This window comes from Lemur catta, chromosome 3, assembly GCF_020740605.2.
Source record: "Lemur catta isolate mLemCat1 chromosome 3, mLemCat1.pri, whole genome shotgun sequence".
NCBI lineage: Eukaryota > Metazoa > Chordata > Mammalia > Primates > Lemuridae > Lemur > Lemur catta.
In genome coordinates, this window is record NC_059130.1 from 79,361,097 (window position 1) to 79,377,567 (window position 16,471).

Below are 16,471 nucleotides of genomic sequence, written 5' to 3' on the forward strand. Positions count from 1 at the left end.
AGTTCAGGAGTTTGAGACCAGCCTGAGCAAAAGTGAGACCCCATTGCTACTAAAAATAGAAAGAAATTAGCTGGACAACTAAAAATATATATATATATATATATAAAAAAATTAGCCAGGCATGGTGGCGCATGCCAGTAGTCCCAGCTACTCAGGAGGCTGAGGCAGGAGGATCATTTGAGCCCAGGAGTTTGAGGTTGCTGTGAGCTAGGCTGACGCCACGGCACTCACTCTAGCCCAGGCAAGAGAGCAAGACTCTGTCTCAAAAAAAAAAAAAAATAAGCCAGATCTTTGCATGTCTGGTTCCTTCTTGTCATTTAGGTTCTATTTTGGCCTTTCTTAACCATTCTACTTAATGTTGCTTCCTCCAAGGCATTTATTCACATGTTACCTTGTTTTTATTATAAAATTTATTTTATTTTAATTTTATTATTTTATTTGTTCATAGGACTTATCACTATTTAGGCTATCTTTCTGTTTGTAATCTTTCTCTCCCACTAGAATCTAAGCTAACGAGGGGAGGGCCATGTTCCCCAATGTGTTCCCAACACCAAGGACAGTGTCAGCCCACCCATTATATCCACTTAATAAACACTTCTTGACTGGATGCACTTTGTAATTAAGCGACTACCAAGGCCTTTTAACGTTCTTTAAAATCATGTGTATCACATGTCTGTGATCTAATAAAATCATACTTCCTTGTGGGTCTATGGCTTAAATTCTAGCCACCCACTTCAGAGTCACGGGCCTTGGAAAAGTTATGTAATCATAATTTCACCACTGTAAAAACAAATAAAGTGCTTAGCCTTTGGACAATAAGAATCTTTTGGACAGATGTGCAGAGTAGTCATTGAATAAGAGGTAAGGAACAAAGAAAAACCCATGGGATCCGTTTCAAAAGGAAATATGGGACAGCCAGAGGCTTCAGGCTCACCTGCATTATAAATACGAACTATCTAACAAGTACCCCCATACAGTTCAAACTCTTCTGGAGAAGGTTAACAGTAAGTTTAATAGGATATAAAATGGAAAGGGAACATACATTGGGAAAGAAAGTAGGGAGCAAAATGAATAGATGGGAGAGTCATATATATAGCCCAAATAGGTTTGCTAGAGAATGTGTGAAATGTATTATGTTATAGTTAGAAAATGACTTAAATGTCAGATTTTTTCCCTGTATTTAGTGTAAATATTGTCCTTCCTGAGTCCTACTGGTGCCGTGTAAATGTGTCTATGAATGTGACATTGTAACTTTGGGGAGGATGCTGCTACTCTGCCTAACTTACGGCATAAAAGTTATATTTACAAGAGAACCCCAAATCACTGTATCTATTTCTGCTAGAGTAATGGGTTTTAAGTGACAGCAAATGTAGATGATGGTACGGGCTCTGGAGTCAGTGTACCTGGGTTTGAACCCCATTTCCACTATTAGCTATGTGACTTTGGATACATTCCTTAATTTCTCTGAACCCATTTCCTTATTTGTATAATCAGAGACCTCACGTTGACTGAGTTTATAATGTATGTAAAGACTTTTGAACAATGCATGGCACATGGTAAACCAAAGTACTTACTAGATATTACAATTCTTAGCTCTTCAAATACTTTTTCTTCTCTAATTGTCACAAAAATCCTATGAGGCAGGTTATTATAAGACATCTCGTCACCCCCTTATAGATAAGCAAGTGTGAACCATGAAGAGGTTAAATAACTCGTCCAAGAACTCAGAACTACTAAGAAGTAGAATTAAGATTAGAACATAGTCTTAGTTGCACACGTAAACCAAGTTTCCTAGTAACTAGGCAAATATTGGTCTTCTAGCATCCTAGAAATTATGAATAATCAAGAATCTATTCCCATTCTGCTTCAGTTACCCTAATATCTGCATCAGAACAAGGAAGTGTATTACACACGTGCACACACATATCAACCGTATGCAGCATTCATAGCTCTCTAAAAAGAGGTTGAGAATGAAAGCACTACGGTACACTTATCAAATTCTGTTCCTATGCCTTTGTATTCTCTCTGCCAGGTGAATGACTCCACCAAGAATAAAGGAGATATGTTTTATTTATTTTACAGCATACTCACTTAACACTGTTACTAAAAAGCACATGGTATTGAACAAAAATTTGTTGAATAAATGAAGAAAATAATGCACGAGAGAGGTGCTGTAACATCACAAAGTACAAATCAAGTTTTTACAAGGTCAACTTAATTATTATAAAGTTAAATTTATCTTTATATATCTATTTACATGTTTATTATATTTAGAAAAATATAAAGTTAATAATAACAATAAGAGCCATAATACTTGTTGACAGCTTACTATGGGACAGGCTAAAGGCCTTATTACCTTTTTACAGTCCTCACTATAATCCTATGTACTAGGTACCATTATTATGCTCTTTTTATAGAAGAGAACATACTTAAGGTCACCCTCTAGGAAGTGCTGGAGCTAGAATTTCAACTCTTTCAATTTCTATATCAAATTCTTTTTCTATATTGTAGAAAGGCAAACATTTTTAAAAGACACATATAATATATATTTCACATACAATAAAATCCACCCATTTAAAATGTGTAAGTCAGTGGTTTTTAGCATATTCACAAATTGTACAGCCATCACCACGATCTAATTTTAGAAACTTTTCATCACTCCCAAAAGAAAATCCAAATATACTAGCAATCAGGTCTAACTATATATACCGTACACATATGAAAGAAATGCAAATTCTTTTGAATAAAGCCTCCATTAAATATATGTATGAATTTATATTTGATTCAGCTAATGCAAAAGAAAATCATGAAACGAATTCCAAATAACTTGGTGGGCCTTCTATAATTTTTCATTAGCAACATCAACATCACTTTTAGTAAGACAAGTAATCAAGAGCTGACACCTACAACCAACTTGGATCATTATGGGTCAAATTCTAATTTCAAGGACTTCTTAGAATTTCTGTACTCACAACCAAATAGGACAATTGGGAGGGAATATAGGAAAAACAGTATACAACAAAAGCTTTCTTCAATACTCCCTCTATCTATGTCAAAGAGAAAAGCTTAGGAAATAAAGCCACAAGTTTCAAACATATAGATTTTCTTTTTAGTATATGTTCATGCACATTTTTGAAGAATCCAAAGCCCTACAATTTTTGATAATTTACAACAGTAATTAAAGCATAATTTAATAAATTCTGCATCTACCCTGAAGAGTAAAAAGGAACTTACTGTCAGTAAATGCATATTCTTCTTCATTTTCATCACTGTCATCGGACGGAGCTTTATAAGGAGGAGGCAGCTTCATTGGAGGTGGAGCAGTTCCTTGCCTCTGAAGATGCAAAATTTGAGAGAAGTGTTAACTGCTTTTGTACAATCCTCTTCTTCAATGACAGAAAGCATAAAAAGATAGTCTGAAAATATTTTAACTGTACCAAACTTCAGTCATATCATGAGGATATGATAAAAAAATACAATTTATCCTCTATACCTATGCAATTATATATATAAAAATGACTTTATGATGTAAATATACTAATGCAGAAGACAGGAATTCAAAAGCACAGCTTTTAAAACTGTTGATCTACTTAGAAGAATGCATTACTTTCCCCAGTGAGAAAGCCTGTTATGTATTTCTTTTCTTTACACTGTGGAACCTTAATTTTCTTTGTTATTAACCAAATAATTCAAATGAAGGATATCTCCTAAATAAACCTAAAAGTAAAAAATACCCAATGTAGTAATTCTACATTTAAATTTTTTTTTCAATTGTAGAAGTTAGAGATTTCATTCTCAAAAAAAAATACGTGAAATGAAATACCAAAATTTTCCAACTGAAAAGGTATTCATTTATAATTTATAGATGGTCAACACATTTTAATGTTTTAAAACAGAGAAATCCTTGTGATAATTATTTCTGCATAAGTATGCTTTCAATTTAGATACCAAATGATACAAAACATCAATATTTGATTTATATACACAATTAAAGTAGAACAAAACTCTATGATCAGATTACCTTCACAGAACGAAGACATTTTCTTGAATGATGAGAAAAATAAAACATGCCAAACTTTACAGAGAGATCCAAGCTGCTGAGAAGAATAGGAGCCGATATACCCAAGCACTCCACAAAAACCAATATAACTGGATTACGCTACAGGATTTCAATAAAGTACATTCAATTATGCTTTATATGGCAAAACCACTAATGGCAGGATACACTTCAGTAAGTGGATGGTGACTGGTCCATTACAGAAAGTAGGCATGTAATAAATTCCTCCAAAATAGAAAACACTATTTCGGAATCATAAAAGAAAACACACGCCCATATTTACTTAAGATAATGTCAAACCAAAGCAGTAACTATATACATTTGTAGAAAATCCAAAAATCAATAAAAGGCAAGAGTGAAGAAGGAAGAGAAGATGCCAAATAAAAAATGCTTATTAAGCAACAGGGCAAAACAGAAATGTGATCACTGTGTCTCTTAAAGTTGAAAAAACTTAGAAGCGAGTGAACTGAAAAGCAAAGGCCAATGAATACTTTACAGGAAACGTTTTCCTTGGAACCAGGGTATTCTATGTCAAAGACAATACTCAGAGCAAAGACAGCCAGATTTTAAAATAATATTAAGAGATAGAAATTCTCTTTATTAGCTTTTTTTTTAATTTAAGGGGAAAAAACACAATTGTCATATCTAATTAACTTCTATTGATTCTCTTGAAAAGAATACACAATTAGCATGTCCTGGTCTCCCTATAGTTGGAACATGGACTGCTAGATACCTGGGGAATCGTTCTGCTGCACATGAGAAGGGTGTGGGGTAGGGCCAGGCTGCCAAGGCTGGAGCAAGGGATATACAACATGCCAGGTGATTCTGACCTCATTGGGGGCAGAGAGCAAAGCAGACTTGGTGTTATCCTCAACTCTGAGAATAGTCCCAGCACAAAGTAGGTCTCCCTTAACTATTTGCTAAATGACTAAAGAACTGGTCATCATTCATGCTGTTTGGGTTCCCTGATGCATTAACTTTTAGAAAAATGACCATCATGCAAATCATTCTTGTTCAATAGCATTACATATTAGTTTTGTCTGGTAGAGATGCAAAGGATTTTAGTCCTATAGAAAAGGTAACTTCAGGCCAGGTGTAGTGGCTTGAACCTATAATCCCAGCACTTCGGGAGGCTGAGATGGAAGGGTCACTTGAGGCCGGAGGATCATTTGAGGTCAGGAGTTTAAGACCAGCCTGGGCAACACAGAGAGACCCCATTTCTACAAAAAATTTAAAAATTAGCTGGGCGTGGTAGTAGTGCATATCTGTAGTCTCAGTTACTCAGGAGGCCAAGGCAGGAGGATCATTTGAGCCTAGGAGTTAGAGGTTGCAGTGAGCTATGATCATGCCACTGCACTCCAGCCTGGGCAACAGAGTGAGACCCTGTCTCTTAAAAAATAAATTAATTAAAAATTAAAAAATAGAAACGATAACTTGAAAGGTTACTGTTTCATTGCCTTGTAAGACATTAACTAGTTTGGTATCTAAATTTGAATCTTAAGCATTCTTTCTCTCTGCAACTATAAATACTTCACTCTCTTCCATTCTCTGTGAGCCAGGCTTATCATCTTGTTGGTTCCCTTGTTAATGAGTTTAATAAATACCTGGAATCTGCATATTTTGCATAATTTTGAGTTGTGTTTTTATTTTTTCTTAAATTATACTTGACAGTTTTGGAGGTCCCACTGAGATGCTCAAGTAGCCTCACCTACCAGAACCAATTAAACCGTGATGTCTCAGATATGCAATTCATGAGCTGTTTAAGCCCATTTACATGACTTTTTATCTCCCACAGTAAATTCCAAGTGGCAACAGAACTTTGCTTTTTTGACAGTTTCTCTGTTTTTTTTATTTCCAATTCTATGTTTTTGTCTCTGATATACTAGGCCAGGGGTGGGGAACCTTAAGGCCACATGTGGCCTTATAGGTCCTGAAGTGTGGCCTTTTGACTGAATCCAAATTTTATAAAACAAATTCTTTTATTTTTATTAATACATTTTGTTCAGCTTTTATATTTTTATTTTATTTTTTAAAATGAATATCTTTAAAATAACAAAGAATAAAATAAGTTTCAACAAAATAATCCTCCCAGATCGACCAGCTCAATTAGAACATTAGCAAGCCACAAGGGCTAAATTGATGGCTGCTACACCGCCTGACTGGCGAGACTTGATGGGGCTCAAGTACACCAGTCTGTTATCAGCTTTTGACAATGGTGCACTGTGTTTCTGTTTGAAGTGGAATTTGTGAATAGTTGTACAGCTCAACAGTATTTTTTAATTCTGTCTGCTTAACAGCCCATCACGTCAAAGAAGACCAAGAGAACACTGTAGGAAGAAAACAGATTTTTTAATGAAGATTGGGAATTGCAATATTATCTTGTTTCTGCTAAAGATAAGATGATTTGCTTGCTTTGTGACACTGCAATATCAACGTTAAAGCAATTCAATGCCCATCAGCATTATAACACTCATAAGGACCACAAATATTTTAAATTAGAGGGAGAGATGCAAAAGGTTGTATTGCAGAAATTAACAGATGAAAAGCAAAAGCAAAGACAATTCTCTCAAGCAGCAATAAGACCCAGCAGCATGAATTAGCCTTCAAGTTAACAGACAACTTCATGCAATACTTCAACAGAAAAATACATATTATTCAATTGCTTTGGATGAATCAGCTGATACATCGACTCGGCACAGGTTTTATACTTCATTTGGATCATAACAGAAGATTTTCTTTGCTATGAAGAGATACTCGCTTTGGGCACTCTTGCGAACAGAACACAGGGAATAGATATCTTCAACAACTTTCAAGATAAATGTTGTGAAGTTGGACTGAATTTGGTAAGTTTAGCGAGTGTACATACAGATGGTGCACCTTCTATGACAGGAAAACATGAAGGGTTTATTGCACAGATAAAAAACGTATTAACAGTCCCAGATGCTCTCATTTCTTTTCATTGTATTTTACATTATCAAAATCTCTCTGCTAGAGGTACTATTTTAAGTAACACTTTGCAATAAGTTATAAATATTGTTAACTATATTTTTGCAAATGCAACATGGCATCTTCAGTTTTGTAACATGCTAATATTGAACAATGAAGTATTCAATGTGAGTTTGCCATATCATTCTAAAGTGCGTTGGCTATGGCAGAGACAGGTGTTAGCCAAAATTTTATCTCTGTGAGAAGAGATAAATTTTTATGAAGAACAGAATCAGCAATGTGAATTATTGAAAGAAAATTTCTATAGGAATGCAGCACTTCTGTGTGATATCATGTCAAATCAAAATGACTTGTATATTTCTTTGCAAGGTAAAACTAAGTCTATATAGGATATGTGGCAAAAAATCCAAGCATTTGGAGAAAAAGCTACCTTTTTGCAAAACACTTCTTTAAAAGGTAATTTCGGATATACATTTTCCCTAGTTAGCAAATATCATTGATGAACAGGATGATATATGCGAATCATTTGAAGAATACACAGCTGTTATAGACCTATTTATTGGAGAATACAATGAAAGGTTCACTGACTTGGAGAATCATGACATCACACTCAAATTAGCATTTCGGCCTCACCTAGTGGATATCACCAAGGCACCTAAAGAACTACAGACGGAAATGATTGTGCCCTCGGTAGATGACATTTTAAAGTCATTGTTTGATGCTAAGAAAGATCCAATTGAAATATGGAAAAATGCAGAATACCCATGCCTTTGGCAACATGCCCCCAAAATGCCTTCTTGCTTTTCAACCAATTAATGCTGGGAATCTACATTCTCCTACCTAACCCAAATCAAGATGCCCTTAAGGTCACAAATGACTGACACCCATCTAGAGGATCAACTGAAAATGCGGACCTCCATGCTGCAACCAAATATTCAAATGCTTTCCAACAAAAAGTAGACACAACAAAGTCATTAAAAGGTGAATTTTAAAATTAACAAATAGTTTTCATTTTTTGAAATTATTAGGTACATAGTTAGATTTTTATAAAATAATGTATATTTTTAAGTATATTTAATTGAAGTTTCTTGAGTACGGCCATATTTGATTACAGCTAAATTAATGTGGTTTTCCAACACAAAAAGGTTCCCTACCCCTGGCCTAGGCCAAGTTTGGTTCTGATACATACTTAGGGCTATAAATTATTCCTCATTAGCCCCACCAATAAATGAAGTTTCATTTTATGGTCTGATCATGTAGTGTTATTTGTTGAGATGAGACTCTATTCTATAGTGATTCTATAAAGATCCATTCTCTGTTGGTTGAGAGATAAAGAAGAATGTGTTTGTTAGTCTTTTTGTTTGCCTGTGTGTTTTTGCACAAGGATGTGTATTGAGTCCATAGGAAAGAACAGCTTTTTGACATATAACCAGTGAGTGTTTGCATTTCTGTATGTACATTTTGGCACACGGCTATGGTTCTAGGCCAGAAGTTAAACACTCTCTGTGTATCTATAGTTCATATTCTCATTTTGAATGTGAAATATTTCCTATTTTCAAAGCATATTAATAAATTAGATGCAAGTCTCTTAAAATTAAGAACTTTCTGATTGGTTTACAGAGACTGATAGATTACATTATTTAAAGTAATAGTGCCAGAGTTTCCAGAAAATAGTGAAACTAAACTAAATGTCCCAGCCTTTTAATTAAAAAAAAAATTCCCTTTTCACAGAAACCATTAACTTAGAATCATTTTTATATAAGAATCCAGATTTACATAACCAAAGTGTTTTGATGATTTTAATTTAGAAACAGCTATGCTTCACCCTGATCCCCTTGACCTTAATGGTATGGAGTTTAAAACAATAATATTTAAAACTATGTAAAAACATTTTTACCAATGCTGCATAATAACCACATGACTGCACGCTATGCATGTAGACAAACATATATGTATGAATATCACAAACATTTACACATTAACCTGAATATTATCAGCCAATTCTAAGACCCAGGATGATGTGGATTATTACTGATGGAATACTGTATTGTTTGCTACTGCTAAGAATAATCAGAGAGCATGCACACCGTAACCTCAGTGCTAGCAGGGGCTTCACAAGAGATCATTCTGATCTTTGCAAAATGCATTCATGAGGTTATCCTTAGTCTGAGAGTCTAGCATGTCTGGATTTTTCACTTGGAATAGATGCATGTCTTAAGACAAATTTTATTGAGGTATAATTAATAGACAGTAAAATGCACTCTAAGAACATACTTTGAAGAGATATATTTTTATAAGTTTAATATATCTATATTTTTAGAGACTCTTACTGTTTCATAGAAGACATTTTCATTAGGTAGTACTTGAAAAGAAAATGAAGGTAACTAACAGTAGAGGACTCTAGTAACGACTCTCCCAGATATAAATAGTGTCCACACCCCCTTGAAGAAAGAGAATACATGAAGTCACACTGAAGAAAAATTTAAAAGAAAACACCAGAGTTGTTATGAACCTATAGTTAATATTAGTATTTCTATGAATCCTGATTGCCTATCTGTTAGTATTCCACATAATGAAAAACTGGTTAAAAAATCCTGAACTGAGGCAAAACAGAACAAAACTAGAGACTTAAGACCCATGAATTGATTTTTCTTTTTCTTAGTTAGGTTTTTGGTCACTCTTTTTCTATTTCTTTTTCTAATGTGAATGATCTCAAGGCAAACATAGACCTCTGTTCAGAATGAGTTTCAGGTGATTTTTGTCTCCCTTTTTGTTGGTGATTCTAGAGAATATGTATTGCTTTTGCAGTAACTACAAAGTAATGCATGAAAAAATTATTGATTTTAATTAAAAGTTTTATTAATTTTAATTAAAAGTATTATACTTTTAATGATAATTATTATTAAAGAGAGAGATTAGTCATCATTTGCCCTCCTGACTTTGGAAAGGGTGTATTACCTCAAACTCCTGGGCTTAAGCGATCCTCCTGCCTCAGCCTCCCGAGTAGCTGGGACTACACAGGCATGCACCACCATGCCCGGCTAATTTTTTCTATATATATTTTTAGTTGTCCAGATAATTTATTTCTATTTTCAGTAGAGACAGGGTCTTGCTCTTGCTCAGGCTGGTCTCGAACTCCTGAGCTCAAACAATCCACCTGCCTCAACCTCCCAGAGTGCTAGGATTACAGGCTGAGCCACCATGCCCGGCCTAGATATTTGAATCAACATTTGAATTGACAAAATTCCAGGAACAGGGTAGATTAAATATTCTGAGAAACTCTTCTTAAACACATAAACAACGTCAGACTAAATTTTGAAAACTGTCTTTATGACATGTGACTGAAGCCAGAAACAACCATAAATCCCAAATCAGGTGGCTTAGTGGAGCACTGGAAGGTGGCATTTGCCTAGAGGGCATCTGGCAGTCCTTGGTGACCTAAAGCCAGAGATTTTGTCTAGTTTTTAGGATTCTTTATGCATTCAACAAATATGTATGGTGCCAGACAGCATTCTGGTTAATGGAGATAGAGTAAAAATGAACCATAAGAGGCATGAAACTTAAATTCCAGTCCCTTCCAGATGTCACATATTTGGGGTCTCCACATCTGGTCCCCAAATTGCTTTAAAGTAGTAGTTGCCAAATTCTATCTTGTTTGCCTTGCCCCACTAGAATGCAAGCTCCAGGAGAGCAGGCAATTTTTGTCTTTAAAAGCTTTATTGCAATATATTGAGGTATGATTGACATGTAAAAAACTGCACACATTTTAAAGTGTACAATTTAAATTTATCACCACAATCCACATAATGAACATAATCATCACCCCAAAAAGTTTCTTCATGCTTCTCTTTAATCCCTCTCCCCACTTTTCCCCCGGCATCCCATTCCCAGGGAACCACTAATGTGCTTTCTGTTACTACAGATTGTATTTTCTAGACTTTTATATAAACATAATCATATAGTATCTACTCATTTTTATCTAATGAGAGCTAAGGCTTTAATGAGTCCCAAGTGCACCCTTGAGGCCAAGCAAGGTGAGAAGTTGAACTAAAAATACCACTCTTTCAAACCCCCATCTGTGAAAATAAAGCCTGTACTTCTAAAAGGTTGAGAAAGAACTCTGCAAGTAATTGCCTGCAATCTGTACCTAACTAACACTTCTGCAAGCAATAACCACAGTCCTCAGGAAGCTACATATTATCTGTGCTTATTAACAGCTGCCACGGAATCCTGATCACACAGTATGTGCTACCGCTAATCTGAACATATTTGTGATTAAAATCTTAAGCAAAGACAGTGGCCAATCAGGTTAAACAATCGTATAATTTGGTAAACAACCTACTGTTACTTTTCCTTATGCTTCTCAACAGCCCTCCTCCCAAATCCTCAAGGAGTCAGTGTCTTGATTGGCCTCCATGTATATGTCTGTAATTAAAGTTTTCCCACGTGCTTATTCTCTAACTAATTTCTTCATTTATTGCAAGTTTCACCCTGTTAGGAAAAAAAGCTAAAAAAGGTAAAAATCTTTTTTTTACTAATAAGATAAAACCTGCAATGGATGAAGATAAAAACAAAAGATCAAACGAACTAAAATTCTGATCACTGAAGATATTTCCTTGCTTTGTTCTTAGATTGAGGTGGAAGAGAAAAAGAGAAAAATGTGTTCCCTGAGAAGTCCATACAAGTCCAGACTTATAAAGACTGGAGACCTGAATTCATTCTGTGTGTGTTGTTCAAAATATTTCAAGCCAAAATACCAGGCAAATACAAAAAGAAAAGCAAGCATGGTTTCAGTGATACTAGATGAAACAGATGTTAAGGCATTACTAAATACTGCCACATATTAATGTAAGGGTGAATTCCCAGGAAGTTAGAAAAGTTTTAAACTTAGACACACACAGTCAATTAACTTGAAAACACGTAAAATAAAAATTGAAAACCACATGAGAAAATAGACAAATTTTACCATCAGAATGAGCAATCATTAAGTTATGCTAATAAAAAATCAGTGAGTATATAAAATATCTGAATAAATTAACTAGTTTGACCTAACAACTTTTTATAAAAACCTGTACCCATAGCTAGATATAGAATAACTAATTTAATCATAAATAGAACATCTACAACAACTGATTATGTACTAGGCCATAGAAAACTCTCAACCAATGTCAAAGAATTAATATTACAAACAATCTCTGATTATAACTGAGGTTAGAAAATAACAACCAAAAATTTTTTTTAAAAATTCATGTAGAAATTTAAAAATATATTTCTAAATAAATTTTGGGTAAAAGAGAAATCATGTTGGTAGCCAAAAAAAAAAAAAAAAAAAACTAAAACCTTAGTACTGAACAATAGAAATTCAACTTAAAATCTTGGAATGCAGTAAACAGGGACTTAGAGAAAAAAAAGGCATAGTCTTAGGTGACTATTTTAGAAAAGTTAGAAAAGACAGATTCAAAATTAATAAACTCTGCACCTAACTAAAGATTATTTGGGGGTTGAGGGAAGGAGAATAAATCCAAAGAATTAAGGCAAAATGAGAACAAAATTAATTAAACAGAAAAAAAGATAGAATGGGTAAGACTAACATAGTTCAAAAGTTAATTTTTCAAAAAAGAAGTAAAAAAGTACTTTCAAGATTAATCAAGGAAAGATAAGGCAAATAATTAAGTATATTCAGAATGTAAAAGAACAAAAAGGATGGAGCAGAGATGATAAAAGAGAATACATTAACAGCTTTATGTCAACAAATGTAAAAAACTTAGGTGTTATTGGTATTTCTAGAAAAAAGTCAATGACCAAAAATGACTCTAGAAGAAATAGAAAATCTAAATAGCTCAATAACTGTTAAAGAACTAAATCAGTATTTCATATTTTTCCCATATAGAATACACAGGCCCACAATGGCTTCACAGGCTAGTTTGACCAAACATTGAAGGAATTGATAATTACCATCTTACATAAACTCTCAGAGAACTGAAAAGAACAAATACCCATATAATTCATTTCAGTAGTATACTATTACTGAAGTCAGACAGGACAGCACATAAATGAAAAATTCCAGGCAAATCTCATTCATGATCATGGATGCAAAAATTCTAAAAGATATAATACTAGCAATAGGCAATACCAGCAATGAAAAAAAATCATGGCCAAATTAATTTGCTAGTTAGTTAGAGACAGCGTCTTGCTCTATGGCAAAGGCTAGAATGCAGTGGCCTCATCATAGCTCTCTGTAACCTCCAACTCCTAGGCTCAAGGGATCCTCCTGTCTCAGCCTCCTGAGTAGCTAGGACTACAGGCGTGTTCCACCATGCCCGGCTAATTTTTTTTTTTTTTTTTTGAGGCAGAGTCTGGGTCTGTCACCCTGGCTAGAGTGCCATGGCGTCAGCCTAGCTCACAGCAACCTCAAACTCCTGGGCTCAAGCAATCCTTCTGCCTCAGCCTCCTGAGTAGCTGGGACTACAGGCATGTGCCACCAAGCCCGGTTAATTTTTTCTATATATTTTTAGTTGTCCTGCTAATTTCTTTCAATTTTTTAGTAGAGATGGGGTCTCGATCTTGCTCAGGCTGGTCTCGAACTCCTGAGCTCAAACGATCCACCCGCCTCAGCCTCCCAAGTGCTAAGATTACAGGCGTGAGCCACTGCACCCGGCCTAGTTTTTTAATTTTATTGTAGAGACAGGGTCTCACTATGTTGCTCAAGCTGGTCTCAAACTCCTGACCTCAAGCAATCCTCCTGCCCCAGCCTCCCAAAATGGTGAGATTACAGGCGTGAGCCACTGTTCCCAGCCATGACCAAATTAAATTTAATCCAGGAATTCAAGACTGGATCAATACCCTGAAATTTATTAATATAATTTCCCACATTAAGGAATTCAAGGAGAAAAAAAATTTATACGTACACTCCCACACATATAAATATAATTATTTCAGTGGATGCAGGTAACACATATAAAATTCAACGCCAATGCCATTCATGGTAAAAATACTTAGCAAAGCAGGAATGAAAGAAAATATTTCCTTTACCTGAAGGATTATATACAAATATCTACAGCATATAGCATATCCAATGGTGAAATACTAAAAGCTTTTACTTAAAAGTCAGGAATAAAAATGACAAGAATATTAGCTATCATTATTTCTATTGCACCCAGTACTGGAGGTCTTAGCAGATACAATAAAACAAGAAAAAAAAAGAGATTGGAAAAGGAAAAAACTGCCTTTTCCCCAAGTGTTTATTATTACCTGTATAGAAAATTCAAAAATAAAAATCTACAGATATAATACTAGATTTTGAGATTCATATTCTTATTAAAAAACTTTATATATGTTTATGGAGCACATATACAAAGACACTAGAAGGCTTTGCATGAAAGATTTAATAAGTTTATCTTCGGGTAGTAACTTTATGAGAGATTTGTATTTTTTTATTACAGCATTTTCCCTAGTGTTCTGCACTAGATTATTTTATATCCTAAGAGAATAATGTTACAAGACATCAAATAAATATGTACAATTTTATGTCTACACACCAGATACAAACAAAAAATGCAATTTAAAGAGATATCTCACAATAGCCAATATATGGAATCAACCTAAATGTCCATCAACAGGTGAATGAATTAAGAAAATATGGTACACATACACAATAGAATACTATTCAGCCACAAAAAGAATGAAATTCTGTCATTTGGAAAAACATGGATTTAACTGAAGACATTATGTTAAGTGAAATAAGCCAGACACAGAAAGACAAATATTGTATGTTCTCACTCGTATGTAGACATTTCTAAAAAATTGAACTCATGGAGATAGAGTAGAATGGTGGTTGCAGACGCTTGGCAGGATAGGAGGGAGGGTGGGATAAAAAGATTTGGTAAATGGGTACAAATATACAATCAGAGAGAAGGAGTAAGATGTAGTATTTGGTAGCACAATAGGGCACCTATAGTTAACAGTAATTTATTGTATATTTCAAAGTAACTAAAAGGTGAAATTGGAATGTTCCTAACACAAAGAAATGATAAATTCTTGAGGTGATGGATATCTCAGTTACCCTAATTTGATCATTACACATTGTATGCTTATATCAAAATATCACATGTACTCCATAAATATGTGGAACTAAAAAAAAATATCATTTAATATTAATAGCAACAGAAAATATAAGGGTATCTAGGAATACATCAAAAGATTCACAATACCTTTCTGAAGAAAATTATAAAAATTAATTGAAAGAAATAAAAAGACTTTAAAAAATAGAAAAACACAACATGCTAATGTTTTAAAGTTTTAACATCAGAAATTAATCTGCTGATTCAACACAATTCCAATTAAAATCTCAAAAAAGATTTTTGTGGAATTTAACAAGCTGATTCTAAATTTATACAGAAAAGAAAAAGGACATACATAGGTAAGACATTTCTAAAGAAAGAGAAATATGTAAAAGAAATTGCTCTACTGGGAAACAAGATTTATTATTAGGCTTTAATAATTCAGATAGTGCAGCACTTGTGCTGGAATAGACCAAATAAAACAAAGTGGAGGCTCAGAAACCTGAGACGTGATGGAGTTACACAGCAAACCAGTGGGTAAAAGAGGTCCTATTTTAAAACAGTAGAACAATTAGTTCTCTTTACAGGAAAAAAATGAAAATTCATCCCTGATACTATATCTTAAAATAATTTTAAGTCAACGAAGTCCACTAGAATAGAAGTGGGAAAACAGGAACGGGTGATTAATTCTGATTGACAGTAGGAAAGTTTTCTCAGGAGAGATGACCTTAATCTGGTTCTTGAAGGATGAAAAGGATTCTTATGGGAGAGCAACATGGGAAATGGACTTCCAGGCTGAGAGAACAGCAAGATCAAAGTCTCAGAGTGTGAGAGGCATGTTCTGGGAATGGACTAACAGCCAGCCCCACTGAACAGGAAAGAGAGATACAGAAGTCAGTAGCACATTGGTTCTTTATATTAACAGTATTTTTGCACCTATGTTTCACCGGGTTTCTGGCCTTCATTCTGGCGAGAACCAATTATGTTCACAAGAAGGAGATTTTACAAACACAGTACTGCTACATTGACACTCATCAAAAAACCAAATTAAGTACAGCTCAGATATGCAAAAAGAAACCCAAAACATTTTTTAAAAGGTTGAGAGGTTCAAGTTACCTTTTCTCTTTTCTCTTGGGTGCCTTGGTCCTGGTTATTGGCAATTTTGTTGGCCTTGTTGTGCACATTAGGAACGACCTACCATCACAAAAAAAGGGGTGGGAGGAGGAATAGCAAAAGGTTAAATGCCATAGTCATTACAGTTCTTAACATATTTTTTTAAATAGCTAAAATCTTACCTAACTTTGTAATTTTATCTAAACAGTAAAGATAGGAGAAATACAATTCAAGGCAAACAGTAAAACTTGGGAAACCTGAATAAAGATATATAGACCTAAAATATTATAAAAGT

At 34.4% G+C, this 16,471-nt stretch overlaps 1 protein-coding gene across 8 annotated transcripts in view; it reads right to left on the reverse strand.

Moving 5' to 3' along the window:
• Positions 1-16,471, reverse strand: part of PATJ (PATJ crumbs cell polarity complex component) — a 337,132-nt gene that overhangs the window by 184,955 nt on the left and 135,706 nt on the right. For all 8 annotated transcript variants that reach the window (XM_045547880.1, XM_045547882.1, XM_045547878.1 and 5 more), the window contains exons 26-27: positions 16,180-16,257; positions 3,235-3,334 (exon numbers count right to left, since the gene is read on the reverse strand). In XM_045547880.1, coding sequence (XP_045403836.1) covers positions 3,235-3,334; positions 16,180-16,257 — 178 coding nt within the window. The remainder of the gene's footprint in view (positions 1-3,234; positions 3,335-16,179; positions 16,258-16,471) is intronic.